Below are 19,235 nucleotides of genomic sequence, written 5' to 3' on the forward strand. Positions count from 1 at the left end.
ATTTATACTTACCTGGGGCTTCCTCAAGCCCCAGGTGGTCCGTGGGTTCCCTCTACATCCTCCTCAAACGATCTGTTGTCCCGTGGTCACCTCTGGTAATTTCGTCAGTCGCGCTCTTCTGAGCATGCGTGGCCCGGTTGCTCTCCAGTGGCTGGAAGCATTCTGCACCTGCACAGCACTATTGCGCAGGTGCAGTAGAGCATGACTGACAAAATTACCAGAGTTAACCGCGGGACAATGGAACGGACCGGGAACACGCCGAGGGAGCCCACGGACCACATGGGACTGGAGGAAGCCCTAGGTATGTATAAATACAGCCATGGCTACTTCTGTGGCACCCACATTTGCCAATTTATTTTTGGCCAAGTGGGAGGCAACCTACATCTATGGGGAAAGAAACTCCTATAGATGTGATCTGACAGCATAGTCCTGATATGCTGACCATGTGCTTGTCATATGGGGATCCACCAGGGACCGATTGTTTCCTCTAGTACATAGAGCTTAACGATATGAGCCTGAAGTTCACGGGTGAATGGGGAGGAGATAAAGTATCGATCCTTGACCTCTTGTTAAGCCTCATCTACACGGGTAGATGAGGCTGCGATCCGGCGGCTCGATTAGCCGCCAGATTGCCTCTTCCGCGTGCCCGCCGCGTCCCCGCTCGCGCGCCGCAATCGATTCCCCGCTCGTGCCCGCTCGTCCACGCCGGCGCCGCTTATCTTCCGCTCGATTCCCTGCCATTGTCCCCTCGCGGGGAGCGAGCAGGGAATCGGCGGTGCGGAGATCCGTCCTGTCGGATCTTATCAATCGAGCCGCATTAGCGGCTCGATTGATAAGGAGCATCGTGGCCGCATCTACTCGTGTAAATGCGGCTTTAGAGGTTGTGGGTAATTGGTTGATCACTAAGGGTTACCGCAAAACCACGGCATCAAATTTGTTTTTAAATAGCGGCAGCTATCATCCCCTGCATGTAATAAAGTTGATTCCTTGTAGCTAGTTCCTGCGCCTCAAAAGGAATAATACTATAAATTAGGATTTTGAATCACAGTCATTGGACATGAGAAATAGATTTATATTAAGAGGTTATGACCCTACGTCAGTGGAACAATCTTTGGAAAAAGTATGCCTACTAGATAGATCTAATATCCTTAAAGGGTAACTGAAGTAAGAGGTATACGGAGGCTGCCATATTTATTTCCTTTTAATCAATACCAGTTGCCTGACAGCCCTGCTGGTCTATTTCTCTGCAGTAGTATCTAAAGTCAGATCGGACAAGACTAGCTGCATGCTTGTTTCTGGTGTTATTCAAAGTCTGAAACACCTGATCTGCTGCATGCTTGTTCAGGGGCTATGGCTAATAGTATTAGAGGCAGAGGATCAGCAGGGCTGCCAGGCAACTGGTATTGCTTAAAAGGAAATAAACATGGCAGCCTCCATATATACCTCTCTCTTCAGTTCCCCTTTGAAGAGGAGGGTTGCAAAATGGAGGGTGAACTTGACAAATTTGTATTCACAATAGGATATTGGAGTGACTTTGCTTTGCTGATTCCCTTGGGTCACTTTTGGCAGGTAAGCCACATGGTGTTTCTGGCTTGTTCTATCCCATTGTCACTTTTCTCCCCTTCTTTCCTTATGCATATTGACATCTTTTATGTAGCAACTTTGTATTATCTACTGCCCCACCGTAGGTGGGCTGACCACTCCTGTCTCACATTGTAATGCATCTCCTGCATATTCTCGCAGCGGGAGAAGATATGTTCTCTTTTAAGGCTACAGGCCAGATACGCGGCAATGGTGGTGTTGAACTTTCTCCCCTCCCTGCAGCAGAGTCCGTGAAGAGGCGCGGCAAACGTGAAACAATTGTCGACTCTCTGTCTATAACTGCAGCCCCGGAAGGGTGGTGTATACCTTGTCATCTTATCATCTGTATCACAACTGTGTATGCAACTGAAATAAATGAACGCTCCATTACACTGGTGCCCACGTTTACCACTGCTTATTGTTGAAATACAAGTGTAAATACTGAAGTTATTAACATCTCAGGGTTCCTTTAAAGAACCTTTTTACTTGTAGCCCCCTTCTCTCTGAAAACCACAGCAATACTGAACACCAAGAGAAGGGGTGTACATGCAAAAAAGGTGCTCTGGAATGTGGGCACACAGAAATAGCAGATAGTAGAAGATCTATAAATTTTCCAATATTATATTCTTTTACAGTGCAATTACCATAGTAAAATATTGGTAAATGATACTGATAAAATACAACTAAACCTTATATTTTCTCAAAGTGGGAAAACATTCTGACATAAAATTCAATAAAAATGTGTTTTCCTACTTTTTATTACACATACAGTTATCATATTTGCTTTTACAAGTTTCTAAAGTACAGTTTATATGCTATGAGAGCTGCCATTGCATTTTCTTGCATAGCTGCTGTATTTATATATTAAAATCTATCTAGTGATCACTTCTCAGCTCTTTCTGCTTTTCAGCTCAGTAGAACTCCGCTTCGGCAGAGTGCTAAAGTTTATTAAATGTATCTGACAAAGGAATGTAAACAAAAGATAATGTTATCACCTCTTCAGATGTAGCCAGAAGCTTTAAACTTAAAGGACTTACGAGTCCAAATAACAAAGACTATTGAACAGCGGGGACCCGGCAGAACGGCACGGAGTGCGCGGATGGCGTCCTCCGTGCATTCAAATTCAATTAATTAATTTTTGTTATTTGGACTTGTAAGTCCTTTAAGCAAGGATTTTTCTACTGAAGAACAAAGTACTGTGTCTAACTTTTGTGGCAGTAGATTTTAAGTTGTAAATAATCTTTTAGAACAAAGAGGAAATTATGAGTTTTCATACCACTTTAAGTAGTAGAAATGCCTTTCTACAGTGGCTTGCAAAAGTATTCGGCCCCCTTGAAGTTTTCCACATTTTGTCACATTACTGCCACAAACATGAATCAATTTTATTGGAATTCCACGTGAAAGACCAATACAAAGTGGTGTACACGTGAGAAGTGGAACAAAAATCATACATTATTCCAAACATTTTTTACAAATCAATAACTGCAAAGTGGGGTGTGCGTAATTATTCAGCCCCCTGAGTCAATACTTTGTAGAACCACCGTTTGCTGCAATTACAGCTGCCAGTCTTTTAGGCTATGTCTCTACCAGCTTTGCACATCTAGAGATTGAAATCCTTGCCCATTCTTCTTTGCAAAACAGCTCCAGCTCAGTCAGATTAGATGGACAGCATTTGTGAACGGCAGTTTTCATATCTTGCCACAGATTCTCGATTGGATTCAGATCTGAACTTTGACTGGGCCATTCTAACGCATGGATATGTTTTGTTTTAAACCATTCCATTGTTGACCTGGCTTTATGTGTAGGGTCGTTGTCCTGCTGGAAGGTGAACCTCCGTCCCAGTCTCAAGTCTTTTGCAGACTCCAAGAGGTTTTCTTCCAAGATTTCCCTGTATTTGGCTCCATCCATCTTCCCATCAACTCTGACCAGCTTCCCTGTTCCTGCTGAAGAGATGCACCCCCAGAGCATGATGCTGCCACCATATTTGACAGTGGGGATGGTGTGTTCAGAGTGATGTGCAGTGTTAGTTTTCCGCCACACATAGCGCTTTGCATTTTGGCCAAAAGGTTCCATTTTGGTCTCATCCGACCAGAGCACCTTCTTCCACATGTTTGCTGTGTCCCCCACATGGCTTGTGGCAAACAGCAAACAAGACTTATTATGCTTTTCTGTTAACAATGTCTTTCTTCTTGTCACTCTTCCATAAGAGCCAACTTTGTGCAGTACACAACTAATAGTTGTCCTATGGACAGATTTCCCCACCTGCGCTGTAGATCTCTGCGGCTTGTCCAGAGTCACCATGGGCCTCTTGACTACATTTCTGATCAGCGCTCTCCTTGTTCGGCCTATGAGTTTAGGTGGACGGCCTTGTCTTGGTAGGTTTACAGTTGTGCCATACTCCTTCCATTTCTGAATGATCGCTTGAACAGTGCTCCGTGGGATGTTCAAGGCTTTGGAAATCTTTTTGTAGCCTAAGCCTGCTTTAAATTTCTCAATAACTTTATCCCTGACCTGTCTGGTGTGTTCTTTTGACTTCATGGTGTTGTTGCTCCCAAGATTCTATTAGACAACCTCTGAGGCCATCACAGAGCAGCTGTATTTGTACTGACATTAGATTACACACAGGGGCACTCTATTTAGTCATTAGCACTCATCAGGCAATGTCTATGGACAAATGACTGCACTCAGACCAAAGGGGGCTATATAATTACGCACACCCCACTTTGCAGTTATTTATTTGTAAAAAATGTTTGGAATAATGTATGATTTTCGTTCCACTTCTCACGTGCACACCACTTTGTATTGGTCTTTCACGTGAAATTCCAATAAAATTGATTCATGTTTGTGGCAGTAATGTGACAAAATGTGGAAAACTTCAAGGGGGCCAAATACTTTTGCAAGCCACTGTATGTTCAGACCTTCTTGTGTTAAAATTCACTGCTGACTGGTGATCTGATGAAGTTAGTGACTCCTGAATGCAGTTAGTGACTCCTATAGCAGTTTTTGCAAGTGCAAGTGAAAAAAAAAGTACTCTTCCTTTTTTGATGCTAAAAATACACTAAAACAGCTACAGAAAAACAACTAGACTCATAAAGCAGCAGGGACAGCCATACTCTCCAAGGAAAAAAAACACATAAGTAGAGAAATCCCTGTTCTACTTACAAAACATTTGTATTGTACTGTCCATGTTTTGATTTAAATGAATTTTATATAGCAAATAAAGAGAAAACTGTTCCCGGCATTTTCCATCTTTACTGCTGCTGACTGAAGCCAATCCTGATATTTCCTCCCCTACTCTTTGTTTCTCCTAGAAACTGCACTGTCATATCTAGCGTGCTTTGTAAACACACGAGCACAACACAGTGTATTTCAGCAGCTTTTTCAGAGCGCTAAGGTGTATTTCTCTTCTTAGCCTCAGCCTGTCACAATGAAAGCAGGAGACATTGGCAGCGCTTCCAAACAGATGCTGCACCCAAATTAACTACCTGCAATAGATGTGCAGAGCTCCACAATGTGGACTAAAATACATAACTTGCATTTAAAACAGGTACAGCAAAGGAGGACATTAGCTTCAGTATAAATAACATGTGCACAAATTATTCCCTACTAGACTTCCCCACGGCGATGACGGGTCCTCTCGGGGAAGACCTACTGCTAGTCTAACGATAAAAACATGATTTTTTTCTAGTGCTGCTAATCATAAAATGGTATACACATTTCTTCAAACAGACATCAAACAAATGACAGCGCTCATAGGCTGCAACTGAATTGCAGACCAACAGAGGCATGCAGAGCCCCACAAGGGCTAAATACATGCCTTGAATGCATATGTTATTTATACTGCTTTGCTGTACCTGTTTTAAATGCAAGTTGTGTATTTTAGTCCACATTGTCGAGCTCTGCACATCTATTGCAATGTCTCCTGCTTTACAAAACTCATGTAAGTATACTTATGGCTAGCTGCATCCATGTGCATTTGCATTCAAATTATAGATTAGGACTAGTACATGATTTGCATCTGATTTGCATTCAAGGCATGTATTTAGCCCTTGTGGGGCTCTGCATGCCTCTGTTGGTCTACAATTCAGTTGCAGCCTATGAGCGCTGTCATTTGTTTGATGTCTGTCACAATGAACTTCCCTCAGCCAATCAACGAAGAGCAGGATTATGGGAGAGGTGATAAGAAACTTCTGTCTTCTCCGCAGTGTGCCAGAATAGAGTCTGGCTGACTGAAATAAGATTCAATACAGCTGAAACATTTATGATTATTATGTTGGAATGTTTGCAATACAGACTGCATGTAGACTACATAATAAACAGAGCAGTAGGTAAATGGAATTTGATTTTGAGGCCGACAATCCAGCTTTAATGGCTGCCATGAGCAATATGGACTTAGAACTTCATTTTTGATACACAGGATCTTTCACTAAATGTTGCTTGCATGCAGGCATCTCTGTACCCCAAAGCAAAACTCACCATAATCTTGTCCTTGGAACTGGAATGTGCCTGGCTCATATGACAGCGACCGAAGGGGGAGAGGTGCTGAGGTCTGACTGGAGTACCCTGATGAAGAAACAGGGGAGGTGCTGTTCTGCGACTGGCAGCTGGATCCTAGAGATAGGTTTAGAAAGTTCCTCTCCAACTGAAGAAGTTCTTCATCCTTCACATAACTGGGCTGAAAGAGAAACACAAGTTTGCAATTGTGCAATGCTTGCATATGTACTGGAATATATCCACTGTGGCTCCTAAAGAAGATGGCTTTAAAGGACCCCCGAGGCGAAAATATACGGTATATTCCTGCGTATAAGACTACTTTTTAACACTTGAAAATCTTCTGAAAAGTTGGGGTCGTCTTATACGCCGGGTGTCATTGAGGACTGTAATGAAGCAGTGCAGGCGCACATATGTGAGATCTGAGAGGCAAAGTGTAACGATTGTGGAATCGTCTCCGTGGTCAGCGCACCAGACGTGCGCTGAGGCGGCGGATTTCCTCCACAAGCGTATTATTGCGGACACTCAGGCTAGGTGCTATGCACCCGCAGAGGGAAATTCCTGTCGGCAGGTGGAGCTGTGGAGTGCAGAGGAACAGCTCCTCTGCCCTACCACACACGCCAGACAGGAATTGTACGAAGGGAAGAAACGCAATCGCAAGAGAAGCGATTGAGAGTGAGCACAGAGACAGATTGTGTGTGTGTGCATAAAATTAGTCGCCAACCCGCGACTGTGCACACACCACAGCAGATAAGAAGCAGGAACGCGATCGCGAGAGGTGCGATCGCCAGACGTGACACAAGGTTACAGCAAGGCGGAGCACGAGAGTAGCAAAGGCACAGCAAATAATACAATAAGAAGATACGGAAAATAACAAACGCTAGCTAACCGCGAACACCGCACTCATTCGCAACAGTGCACGCGGTTATGCGCGGTCTCCACGTGATAAGCACAATAGAGACAAGCACGCCTAACTAACCATTAACAGACAAACATGAAACAGAGGACACGAGCGCTTGCTTAACGGTTACCTCACCGAGCCTCCAGCAAGCGCAGCAGACAAGACAGACACACGAAAACAGGGACAAGCGACAGAAGGATCCCCAGCGCTAGCGAAAAGTGGCTAGCGCGATCCCAGAAGACAGAACAGAAGGATCCCCAGCGCTAGCGAAAAGTAGCTAGCGCGATCCCAGGAGACAGAACAGAAGGATCCACAGCACTAGCGCAAAGAGACTAGTGCGATCCAGAGAAGATAATAACAGAACAGAAGGGCCTACCAGTAGCAACCGCTGCTCTGGTTAGCACCCCACAGACAGACAGAACAGGCAATACAAATAATACAATCCTAACTAGACTAGGGAATCTGCCTAGCGCAGTCCCACGAATAACTCTAAACTAATCTTCAACGAGAAGTAGCATGGCTGACACTCCAGCAGTGTCCATCAGGAACAGACCATGGAAGGGAAATGTCCAGCAAAGCATTCTGGGAGCAGAATGCTTTTATAGTGCCAGTCATCAAAAGAAGGCAGGTAAGGGATTTGCATGACTAATGTATGCAAATCCCTCAGCAACACAAGCTGCACAACTGACAGAAGGTCTCCTTTCCAGAGTCCTGCAGCAAGCAAACCTAAACAATGGTCAAAAGGCTGCCTGCCTGCGCAGGCAGCTGAGCGGATTCTCACACAAAGTAGTAGGTAAATAGGATACAAGGGTGGGCCACACAGGTGAAAGAGGCGTATTTTATGGGCACAGCGCGATCTATTCTTCCATACCGCTCTGATAAACAGGGAGACAGGGAGAGCTGACCAATCCACTTAGGGAGAGGGAGAGTTGACCAATCCAACCAGTCAATTGACTATATACTGTTATATACTGGGTAACACATACAGTACAGCACCAGTATATTTTCATATATAGCACCAGTATATGATGTTTTTTTTTTTATTTTTATGTGGTGTGCATTGGAAGAGGGGTAGTCTTATACGGCGAGTATATCCCAAACTCTATATTTTAACTGTAAAAGTTGGGAGGTCGTCTTATACGCCGGAATATATGGTACTAATAAAAACAATTGTAGCTATCTCCCTTTTACTAAAAATGACTTTTAAAGATATTTCACAGTTTTATTTTATGTTTAAATCTACTTTTTAAGTCTTAACTGTTTTATTGTTTTTGCTCAATGACACATTTATTGAAATATGCCAGAGCTAAAAAGAGGTGACGATGGACCCGTCGTTGCCTTTCATCAGGCGTGTGCACGGACCTTAAGTGACAGAAACAGAGGAGAAAGGTAATTTATGGCTCAATTTACTCTGGAAGAAACGTACTTCTTATTTGTATAAGATTTTCGTGAAAGAGGTCCTTTAAGTAAAATCTTGCATTCATTATAGAAGATTATCTTCATATCCAAAGGAAGACAAAAACACTCTCCTTGCCACAGTCAATGTCTTCAGCCGGATAAAAAAAAAGTGCTGTACAGGGCAGGTACGAGAAGAAAGTGTATTTTTCTTTTCATGGAAGACGCAAATTATGTATTGGCAACAGTTTTATTTGGAGCAGGCAGCCTATTGGGCCAATCAAAGTGTGGGGAGCATGTCCTGAACAGCTACAGGATGCGACAGGGCTCAGGGCAGGAGTAAAGGAGCGGCCACTAAATACAAGGGAGCGCGCGCAAGTTAGAATCGCATGCTACAAAGCCCGTAGCGCGCGCAGAGGATTTTAACGCGTGCTACTCAATTAAGCTGCACTGCAGTGCACTGCAACGTAGCCCAATATTTTAACAGTGCACTAACAACTATAGGCCCAAAGCACTTTTATGTCAATAATATGCACTGTATATAGCAGCATTCTGTATATGATGATCATCCTTGATGTACATAATGGTTTTGTGGGCTGCTGCTACAAGTGTTTTCAAATCACATTGAGAATGGAACACTGGAATTGACAAAATATGGACATTTTGCACAAACCTGATGAAAACTGCCTTCACCGAGAGATTATAACCTGGACTATTATTATCATTAATACATACTATTAAGGCATTCTCTTGGTCATCTAATGGAGTATCAACTTTGTATGCACCTTATTGCTATGGGGGAATTTTGTGTCAGGGAAAAGTGTTTTTAATGATTCTTATGCTTTATTGTTATGTTTTGTCTATGAGTTACAAGAATGTATCTGTCATTTTTTAGGCATAGTTTTTTAAGGAGCTGATGAAGCAGGCAAGTACTGTATGTGTGAAATGTGTTGTCTACTATTGTGCTCAATAAAAATCTTTAAACTGGAGGGCACAAGATGGCCCCTGCCAGGAAAATAATATAAATTGAACATTAAAAGAAACCAAAACGTGGACAGTGCATTACATCTGATATGTAAGTAGAGCAAGCATTTATCTACATACATATGTATTTTTTGTGAGGGGCATATGATGGCTAACAGTTGTTCTTTAAGCATGATTAGACAGAAGGCATTACAGATCAGTGACACTGGAGCAGTATAGGGCAGGGGGCAGCATGGATGTGATAGTGGACTATATTTTGTGCATCATTAGCTGTTTCTTTGTTGTTACATGTTCCTCACTGCACAGTAACTTAAGCACAACTCTGAAAGGATCAGATCAAAGTTCCAAATTACCTTAAAAGAGTAAATGCAGTTAAGACATTTTTCTTCCTCGTCAAGGAACATGTCCAGCTTCTTGCTGTCAACTTTGAGCTCCATGAAAACCTGTAGAGACTCAATGCCTAAGCAACGGCTCAGCTGCTCCCGTATGTGCTCATGTATCTTTCTGTCTCTGTAGTACTGGAGAAACCTCAGGCAGTTGTCTTCTCCGTTGAATTTGAGGTGAAGAATCAGGTGCGGGTCACTTTTAAGAACCTTTAGGATCTCCAGAGAGGTTGCAGAATTTCTTGAAGTCTCTAACAAGCAGAGAATAGTGTTATAAGTTTCCTTACTGGTTAGTAACTGCTTCAGGTTCAAGCAAATCTGAAGACACCCTGAAAAAAGTTACTCACCTATGAAGAGGGAAGGCTCTGGATGCCATAGAGCCTTCCCGGACCTCTCTCCTTGCCCTCAGTACATTGCTGTCCCCTGTGAAAGTTCGCTCCTTCTGAACTCCTTGGAAGGCTTTGGAAGCACTTGGGGATGCATCTGTACTGCGCATGTGAAAGCGCACATTCAGGCATGCGCACTATAGACCCACTCTTCTTCAAAAGTCCTCGGGGACCCGAGTATTTCCGAAGCCTTCAGGAGGACTGACCAGTTGGCCTAATAACTTTCAAGGAGGGACAGTGATGGACTGAGGTCATGAAGAGAGGATCCAGGAAGGATGTATGGGATTCAGAGCCTTCCCTCTACATAGGGGAGTATCTTACTTTTCCCATGTTCACACTCAGCAGGTAGCATGTCTGATGCCATAAGCGCTGGACCCATGCCTGCGGTCCACTGTAGTATTCACGCTGTCTGTGGAGAAGCTTAAAATACATCGTATATATATTGCAACACATCTTTTGACTGTAAAATCAATCAGGGTTGGGAATCTCCACTGCTACAGTATATCACAACAAACAACCCGAATCCAGTGAAAATGGACTCTATCAATAGGCCCATAGGAATGCAGGTTCTGTGAGTCCATTAGTCTGCTGTGGTCTGATCTGGAAAAGGATCGTGGAGTGAACCAAGCCTGAAAGGATCCCTGACATGAGGCAGAGGTACCTGAGGTAAGTACAGAGGTATGTTCATGCTGGATCCACACACCTCTACGTGTTGTCCATTCCTCTAGTTGTCCCACCATCACTGGTTCCTGTTATGACTCCCTGCAAAAGCTGACTTTTGGTTAAAGTCAGATTCTCAGATAGGAAGGAGGAAGACTTGCTGTGATGTTCCTTCCCATCACCCTCCCCTTCCCTCCTCTTAACCTCCTTAGCGGTTATCACGAGTCCAGCTGAAAAAAACAAGCTAGGAGCGGTTATCCCGAGCTGAACTCGTGGTAGCCGCCGGGAGGTCTATGCAGAGCAATGCATGCAGCGGGTGTTTTAACTCACCTCCTGTGGGGATCCCGACGTCGGCCACCATTCTTCTTCCTCTCGTCCAAGGCTCTGATTCCCCCTTTTGAGATTGCAGTATGTCGTCATGACGACAGCCAGCAATCTCATTATAGGGTTACAGTGCCACCCAGAGGACGGAGGGAAAACTGCAGCGCTGGATCCCAGGCAGGTGAGTGAGTAGTGGGGCTGCTGCAGATCTCTCTGCGGTGTGATTTTTTTTCAGGACTGTGGAGTCGGTCCAAAAATCCACCGACTCCGACTCCTCAGTTTAGGATTCCACCGACTCCTCGACTCCAACTCCTCTAATTTGCATATTACAATTTTGTTGATTAAAAGTATGTAAAGTGAAATACATCTCTTAACTGCCAACGCTTACGGAATTTTACAAGACAACTGAAGTGAGAAGAATATGTAGACTACTATATTTATTCCCTTTAGACTAAAACTAGTCCTTGGTAAGAGTACTTGTAAAAGGTACAAACCGGAACAAAGAACATCTATCAGGCCATAGGCAATGTAAGTGTGGGTACATGTAAGAATGATGTGCAGGTATTCTGCAGGGGAATGAGGAGATCCTTCCTCTATTACACATTCGTCATGCACAATCTGAACATCGATCAGGCCCTAGGCAATGTAACTGTGGGTTAGGCTGTTTGGATCAGGTAACAGTTGTGACACTGGGGGACCCTTGAGGAAATTATTTTGTTATACTTTGTAGGACGCAAGAAAAAAAAAAAAAAAGACAAAATGCTGACAACAACAAATAGAGGTGTTATATTTTAAGTTTTGGTTTTGCCTTGAATTGAGCTTTAACTCACGAGAATGAACTCCAAAGTTCACTGCACTATGCACTTAAATGAAGGTTTTATGAATTTAAATTATTTTTTTCTCATTCTTAAGGCGCGTACACACGCCGGACTTTTTCAAACTAGGGGTCGTCAGCCCCGCCCGTGAGGCAGTCGTTCTGACAACAGTTGCACGTGAGTACAAGCTGTCGTCAGACTGATAAGATCTGTTGCCTCGGAGCAGTGGCCGCACTCAGATGTGACTCCACAGAGGAGGGGGGATGCCTGCTGAGCGTCGGTACCATGAAATCCTAACAATCATAACATCTGTATAGCGCTTTTCTCCTCTTGCACTCAAAGCGCTCAAAAACTGCAGTCACAAAGGGTGCCCCTCAAGGGGCCACCCTGCAGTATTAGGAAGTCTTGCCCAAGGACTTCTTACTGAATAGGCACTCACCCTAGCCAGAATTCGAATCCTGGTCTCCCATGTCAAAGGCAGAGCCCTTAACCAGTATGAGCTAACAAGCACCCGGCTGGTGCAGGAGAGCAACTAATAGGCGGTCAACTGCCCATCTGAAAGAGTCCTTAAGTTGATAAAAAAAAAAGTCTGTGCAGTGCTCAACATGCTCGCCTCTTATGACTGGTCCTAAAATAAAGCTAATCTGATGATGTATGGCGGGAAGGGGTTTGGTCTAGGCTCGGAACACACTACAAAGTAAACAATTGAGCAATGAAGCATATCTAACCCTAGGAAGTAGTTATGCCAAATTCTATATCTGCATTTAAAGGGGGCTTGGTTGCTTTCCTTGCATTGAGGAACATCCACAGCTATAATTACTAGGTAAGTCCCGGCAGTGTTCATCCAGAGATTTTATCTCAATTCCAAGCGGAGAAGGGAAGAAATTGTTTCCTTTTTCTAATAATTTAAATAGATTTTATTGAATGTTCAAAACATAACATGTCTTGCAAGTACATTGCCTCACTTAGGTATAATATAAATGATTGTGTCCTGCTGGCCACCTCTAATAACTAATATACAATATTCCTAAATAAACAAAAATGCTGAGATTTAAGGCCCATGACAGTTTTCTTATTTTGTGTTATGATATCTGTCTATTTTATGAAGTTTGGGTTCAAAGTTATGTTTTACATATATAGTAGTATTGACATGGGCCATAAACTCTGCATTTTTGTTTATTTGGGAATATTGTACATTTACGTAGGGATGTATAGAGACTTTACTTAGTACCTATTACTGTGTAACATCAACTCTTCTGGTCTACAGTCTATAGTGTCCAAATGGAAGAAGCACTCAGGGCTTTAACAGTCTGGCATTAGTGGTGTCTGAATCACCCACCTGAAACAAGCATGCGGCAAATGCACTCAAACTTAAAGGGATACTGTAGGGGGGTCGGGGGAAAATGAGTTGAAGTTACCCGGGGCTTCTAATGTTCCCCCGCAGACATCCTGTGCCCGCGCAGCCGCTCACCAATGCTCCGGCCCCGCCTCCGGTTCACTTCTGAAATTTCTGACTTTAAAGTCTGAAAACCACTGCGCCTGTGTTGCCGGGTCCTGGATCCCGCTGATGTCATCAAGAGCGCAAAGCGCAGGCCCAGTATGGTCTGTGTCTGCGCAGTACACTCCCGGTGACATCAGCGGGAGCAGTGGTTTTCTGACTTTAAAGTCAGAAATTCCAGAAGTGAACCGGAGGCGGGGCCGGAGCATTGGGGAGTGGCTGCGCCAACACAGGATGTCTGCGGGGGACCATTAGAAGTCCCGGGTAAGTTCAGCTCATTTTCCCCCGACCCCCCTACAGTATCCCTTTAAAGGACCACTATTGCAAATCATTTCATTTTTAAATTACCTCTCTGTAGATATGGTAAGTATATAGAAGCCTTGCTGTGTTTTTTTGCCATGGCCCTTTAATTTTCCACATCTCATTGTAGCCTGGGTCCGTCAGTCCCTGACTTAACGCTGACGGACTTTTGTAACTGAAAAGTCATTGCAGGGGGAGCCTAGTCAGGTATCGAAAAAAAACAACAACAGATGTTTATCCCTGCTCTCCCCGACTGCCGAAACTGTACAGTACAAGCTCACCTTCACCCCCCCCCCCCCCTGCACTCTGGCATCCCGCAGGCATTCAGGGAGGCAGCTGTCAGCACAGACTCTGCTGCGCAATGAGCTGCTCTCCCTCTCCATCCTTTCGCTGTGGGTCTGCCAGAGTGACTGTGTTATGAACATCATCTCAGCTCCTAATGCACTGCGCTTGCGTGTCAGTGCAAAACAGCTGAGAATCGGCTAATGAAAGGAGGGGAGGAGCGGCTAAGTACACAGCGGCTCATTACGCCGCACATCATCACTGGCAGACCCGCGGCTTCTATATACTTACTATATCTACAGTGAGGTAATTAAAAATGAAATTATTCTTGATAGTGGCCCTTTTAGGGCCGGTACACATTGAGCTTATGAACCCAGCGCATCCGCTCCTGTGCTGCGTTCCTCTCCGTCAATCGTTAGGATCGTGCATGTCGGGAACGTCCGCTCCAGTGAGCGGAACGCAGGGAGCGGAAGGGAGTGCAACGCAGCAATGTGAACGTTCCCATCGGGAAAGCATTGCTTCCGCTGCTGCGTTCCGCTCATCGGAGCGGAATGTAAGCTCAATGTGAACCGGCCCTAAGTCAAACATCTTATTGGCATGCTTGTTCTAAGCCTATGATTAAAAATAGGCAGAGGCAGAGGATCAGCAGGACAGCCAGGCAATGTGCATTGTTTAAAATAAAACAAATATGGCAGCCTCCAAATCCCTCACAGGTCAGTTGTCCTTTAGGGTCCTTTTACACTTACTGCAATGCTGTACTATCCCCCACCGCAGCTCATCACAGTGGCTATTAAAGTCAATGAGAAATGACACACTGCTTGTGGTGCGACGTGATGCGTTGGAATGAACAAGATGCAGTGCATTACCATGCGACTTCCGTGGTAATCCCAGAGTTCACCGGAAGTTGCATGTTGTTTGGTTGTTTTTGCTTGAGTCACACCACGGCTATACCGCGTAATGCAACTAGTCGGCTGCAGTGCAATTGTCCCAAATCGCACCACATTGCATTTCATCAAGTGCAAAAGGACCCTAAAAAGGTAATAGCTGACCAACATTTGTAGTTATGTCTTTGAATTTTCTCCATGACTAACATCGGACCACAACCAAATGTAAGGCATTGATCATTTCTACTCCTAAATAGTACATTGTATAGATGTTATAGATACCTAATAATGAATCCCAGAGAGTCTTGTATATGGCAGGTTTCCTGGCATCATACTGATTGCAGAGAGAAGTGGAATCAGAGTGCAGGAAGAGGTAAGCACTCCCCGTCCATCCATTGAGAACAGAAGCCATCTCTGAGACCTGAAAACACAAATACTATAAGTATCAGGATATCCATCGAATTCCCTTGATAAAAGGTAACTCCACTTTTGTTAAAGAGAACCAGAGATGAAGCACCCTCTTGTATTTTACCTTATAAATCAGTGGGAACATGACAGTAAACACCTAATCTGCCCTTTGTTTCATTGTTCTCTGTGTAATCTGACTGTTATCACGTCTGATAAGAATCCCCGACTGAGAAGTCAGGCTGCTCCGTCTAGCTTTGCTACAGAAAGATTATAGCTAAGTCTGTCTTCTGTGGTGTTATTTCAAGCCCAAGCCTGCCCCCTTGTGGCTTTGCTATAATGACTCAGCAATAATCATTCCCAGAAAAGCCATATTTAATTGCTCAGTCTGGGATTCTTGTGACTGCTGTTAACAGACACTTTTAGCAGTGAGGGTGAAACAGAGAGCATGGTAAGTGTTTTCTCCAATGTTCTTACTGATATATATGGTAAAATACATGAGGGGGCTTTGTCTCTGGTTCCCTTTAAATCATCATCTCATCTAATTTGTTTGCTTGTTTACAAGCTTCACCTCATCTTGGGATTCACCAACATTGTCATTTGGTACCAAATTATGCACACGAGTTAATGCATGTGTGCATGCTTTGTGAAAGCTTGTCAGCTGTCTTGCATGTAACTTCAAGTAAACCTAAAGCCCAATCTACATGATACGATTCTTTGTACGATTCAATTACGATTCTATTTACGATCCGATTAAATCCAACATGTCCGATCGGGATTCGATTCAAATCGAATTGAATCGAATCAAATCTTGATCGGACATGTTGGATTTAATGGGATCGTAAATAGAATCGTACAAAGAATCGTATCGTGTAGATTGGGCTTAAGATAAAGAAAAATGTAAATCTATCAATACATGCATAATGTCTTAGGTCATCAGACTCTTGGATGGTCCCATATTGTGCCTGCCCTCCCACTCCCATACTGCTGCTGTTCTTAGTTTCAGTGCAAATTGAAGGACGCATGCGCTGCTCACTCTGCACCCCCACTTTTTGCACGCTCCTGCACGGCTCTGTGTAGCAGCCACTCATGGGAGGATTCTGGAAAAGAACGGTTACTAATTGTTATGATTTGTGCATGCCCAGGACACTCTTGGAGCGTGATCAACAAGGGCATACTGAGTGGACAGCGCATGCGCTCCACTCTGACATACTGCGAGAGGGGGCTACAGCAGCAGCACAGAGGGGAGACCAGGAACAAAAATGAGCCACCATATGTCTGAGGATCTTAGGGATTCTGCAGGTATGCATAACTTAATTTTTTTCTTACCTCAGGTAAACTTTAACACCTGCCTGGAGCAGGCGTTCACTGATAAGGTACAGGTGAGCTATGCTTCTACCACATTAAAGCATTTTCTCAGAATGAATATGCTTGTTTTTGTTTTTTCAGTGGGTAAACAAAACAGTGTAAAGCCTTCAACTGTGATTTGCCAATCACTGATCAATTTTACCATTTTTTTTTACCAATTTTATTACAAGAGTTTACCTATAGAATCTGCTCAGAATATTCAAAATCTGCTGACCATAATGTACATGGAGTTGGCAAGATTGGCCAATCAAAATTGAATCTGTGTATCAGGCGTGTGGGTTCAATGCAGGAAATCTACTAGCCACCACTTCCCAGTAGTAGCAGCTGGTAACGGGCAGAAAGAAACCCAGTTAGTGACCATGTTCCCCTAAGCTCTAGTAACCAACCTGCTATGCCTGTCAGGTGTGTTGTAGGGAGGTAGAAAAACACACCCTGCACACACAAAACACCATGTCAGTGTCTCTCAAGAGGAAGGTCAGTAGAGAATGTCTGACACCTGTTTAAACATTGCCCCACTGTTTACACTTAATCAGTTGGTACGCGTTTTTTTTCCTTCTCCATAGCAGTTCATTGTGAAAAAGATTTCAGTTAAAACGCGGTAAGTGTGAAAGGTGCCATAGGAAAACATGGGACTTACTTTGAAAATCAGTTGACCTTTCAGTTATAACTGAGAGCAACTGATTAAGTGTAAACGGGGCCTAGTATGCTTGGCGGTTGAGAGTTAGCTAAAAGTCAGTCCCATGAGCGGGAGGGGAGTGCACTTGGTCCCAAATTCAATATCATCTTAAAGGATATCCGAGGTGAGGGATATGGAAACTTCAATATTTATTTCCTTTTAAACAATACCAATTACCCGGCAGTCCTCCTGATCCTGCGTCTCTAATACTTTTAGCTATAGCCCCTAAGAAAGCATGAAGCAGATCAGGTACTCTGACTCAGGTTTTACTGGATTACTTATATGCTTGTTCCAGGGTTTTGACTCAGACGCTACTTATGCCAGAAGATCAACAGGGCTGCCAGGCAGCTGGCATTGTTTACAAGGAAATAAATATGGCAACATCCATATCCCTCTCACCTGGGGTTCCCTTTATGACCCTTTCAGAAGAACAGCGTTCACCCCTATGAAAAATTACTATGCAGCACTGGGAATGTCTAACTTTACAACTTTATAAATAGAGTGGAAACAGTTTTTGTGTAAGCTATGCAAAATTACATTGCTTAAAGTGACTTCCTTCTACAGATTGACAATCAGACTGCATACCTGCAGTGCTTACTATGGTAACGAGTTCGCTGTGGCAGCACCTGTACACAATGGTTTCCTTCATAAAACTACAAGGGATTAAAACCGTTGTGTTGCCTCAAGCAAACCGCTATGTATGTTCCATCTCATATTTTACAGTTGAGCCATTTTTTTTGATCTAATGACTATGAAATGATGATAAAATTAACACAAAAACAAAACTTTGTTTCAAGGCCAACACCAGACTTTTTAATTATTGTTTTGAATACTGGTAGTGTACAAAGAGTTTAGCTAGGACTGATCCTTGGCTCAATGGGACCCGGGCCACAACGACAAGTGGCCCCCTAAGCCCCGCCCCTCGGTAAGCAGCATTAGGGCCTTTTGTTTCTGCCCCCACCACGGCTCCAGAGCCAGCTAGAAGACCCCCTAGGATTTCCCGCTAAAGGCCTGCATCGGGTCGGGTACCCACAGGTTACACGAATTGCGGGTCGGGTTCGGGTATCCGTTTTGATTCCAAGCAGGTTGCGAGCCGGATTGCGGGTAACAGCCTGTGGGTGCGGGTCGGGGGTAGTGAAAGCAAGCAAGCATGAGATAACTTAGTCAAAAGTTTAAAAAAAAAAATCAATCTTAAAACACTTTTTTGGCTTTGGTTTGTGTATAAAAATAGGTTTCACTTCCTTTACAGCCTTCCAGTGAGACTACCAATGTATATTTTATAATAAAATGGAAAAAACGGGTTGCAAGTCTGGAGGTCTGCGGGTTGGGTGACGGTACTAGACTCACCAGAAAGCGGGTTGCGGGTAGTGGGGCTGCAGGTCTGAACAATTAGACCCGCGCAGTTCTTTACCCCCCGCCCCACATGTATAGAGGTCCGCAGGGCCCCTGCAGAGAATTCAGCAGCAGAGCGGCCTCCATGTCAGGCCCAGTGCACACCAAAAACTTCTAGCAGATTTGCAAAACGCTAGAGGTTTTTCAAAGATTTCAAAGCGATTCTAGGCATGTTTAGAGACGTTTTCTAAACATGCCTAGCATTTTTCAGAGCAGAAATCTAAAAAATGCTGCAACCCCCGAGTTTGCGTTTGTGAAAAAAACAAACCACTCTGGTGTGCACCATCCTATTCACTTTCATTAGACAAGCAGTTTTCCCTCTGCAGGCGTTTTAAAAAAAACGCTCCAGAACTGCTCTGGTGTGCACCAGCCCTCACTCATGTATCATGCCACCAAGTCACTGAGATGCGGCCAGGGAGGATGAAGATGGGAAGCACACAGACTGGGAGCTCGCTGGCCGAGGGCAAATTTTTCGCAGAGGCCCCAGAGACCACTATACACTTAGGAAGGTTT

At 44.0% G+C, this 19,235-nt stretch overlaps 1 protein-coding gene across 4 annotated transcripts in view; it reads right to left on the reverse strand.

Annotated features, from left to right (window-relative positions):
- TRADD (TNFRSF1A associated via death domain) overlaps positions 1-19,235 on the reverse strand; it is an 88,118-nt gene that overhangs the window by 5,164 nt on the left and 63,719 nt on the right. For 3 of the 4 annotated variants that reach the window (XM_068261428.1, XM_068261429.1, XM_068261431.1), the window contains exons 2-4: positions 15,164-15,302; positions 9,706-9,986; positions 6,058-6,256 (exon numbers count right to left, since the gene is read on the reverse strand). In XM_068261428.1, the coding sequence (XP_068117529.1) occupies positions 6,058-6,256; positions 9,706-9,986; positions 15,164-15,302 (619 nt within the window). Of the gene's footprint in view, positions 1-6,057; positions 6,257-9,705; positions 9,987-15,163; positions 15,303-17,040; positions 17,064-19,235 lie in introns of those variants that run through there. The other variant, XM_068261430.1, reaches the window with a different exon arrangement.

Source organism: Hyperolius riggenbachi, chromosome 11, assembly GCF_040937935.1.
Source record: "Hyperolius riggenbachi isolate aHypRig1 chromosome 11, aHypRig1.pri, whole genome shotgun sequence".
Lineage (NCBI taxonomy): Eukaryota > Metazoa > Chordata > Amphibia > Anura > Hyperoliidae > Hyperolius > Hyperolius riggenbachi.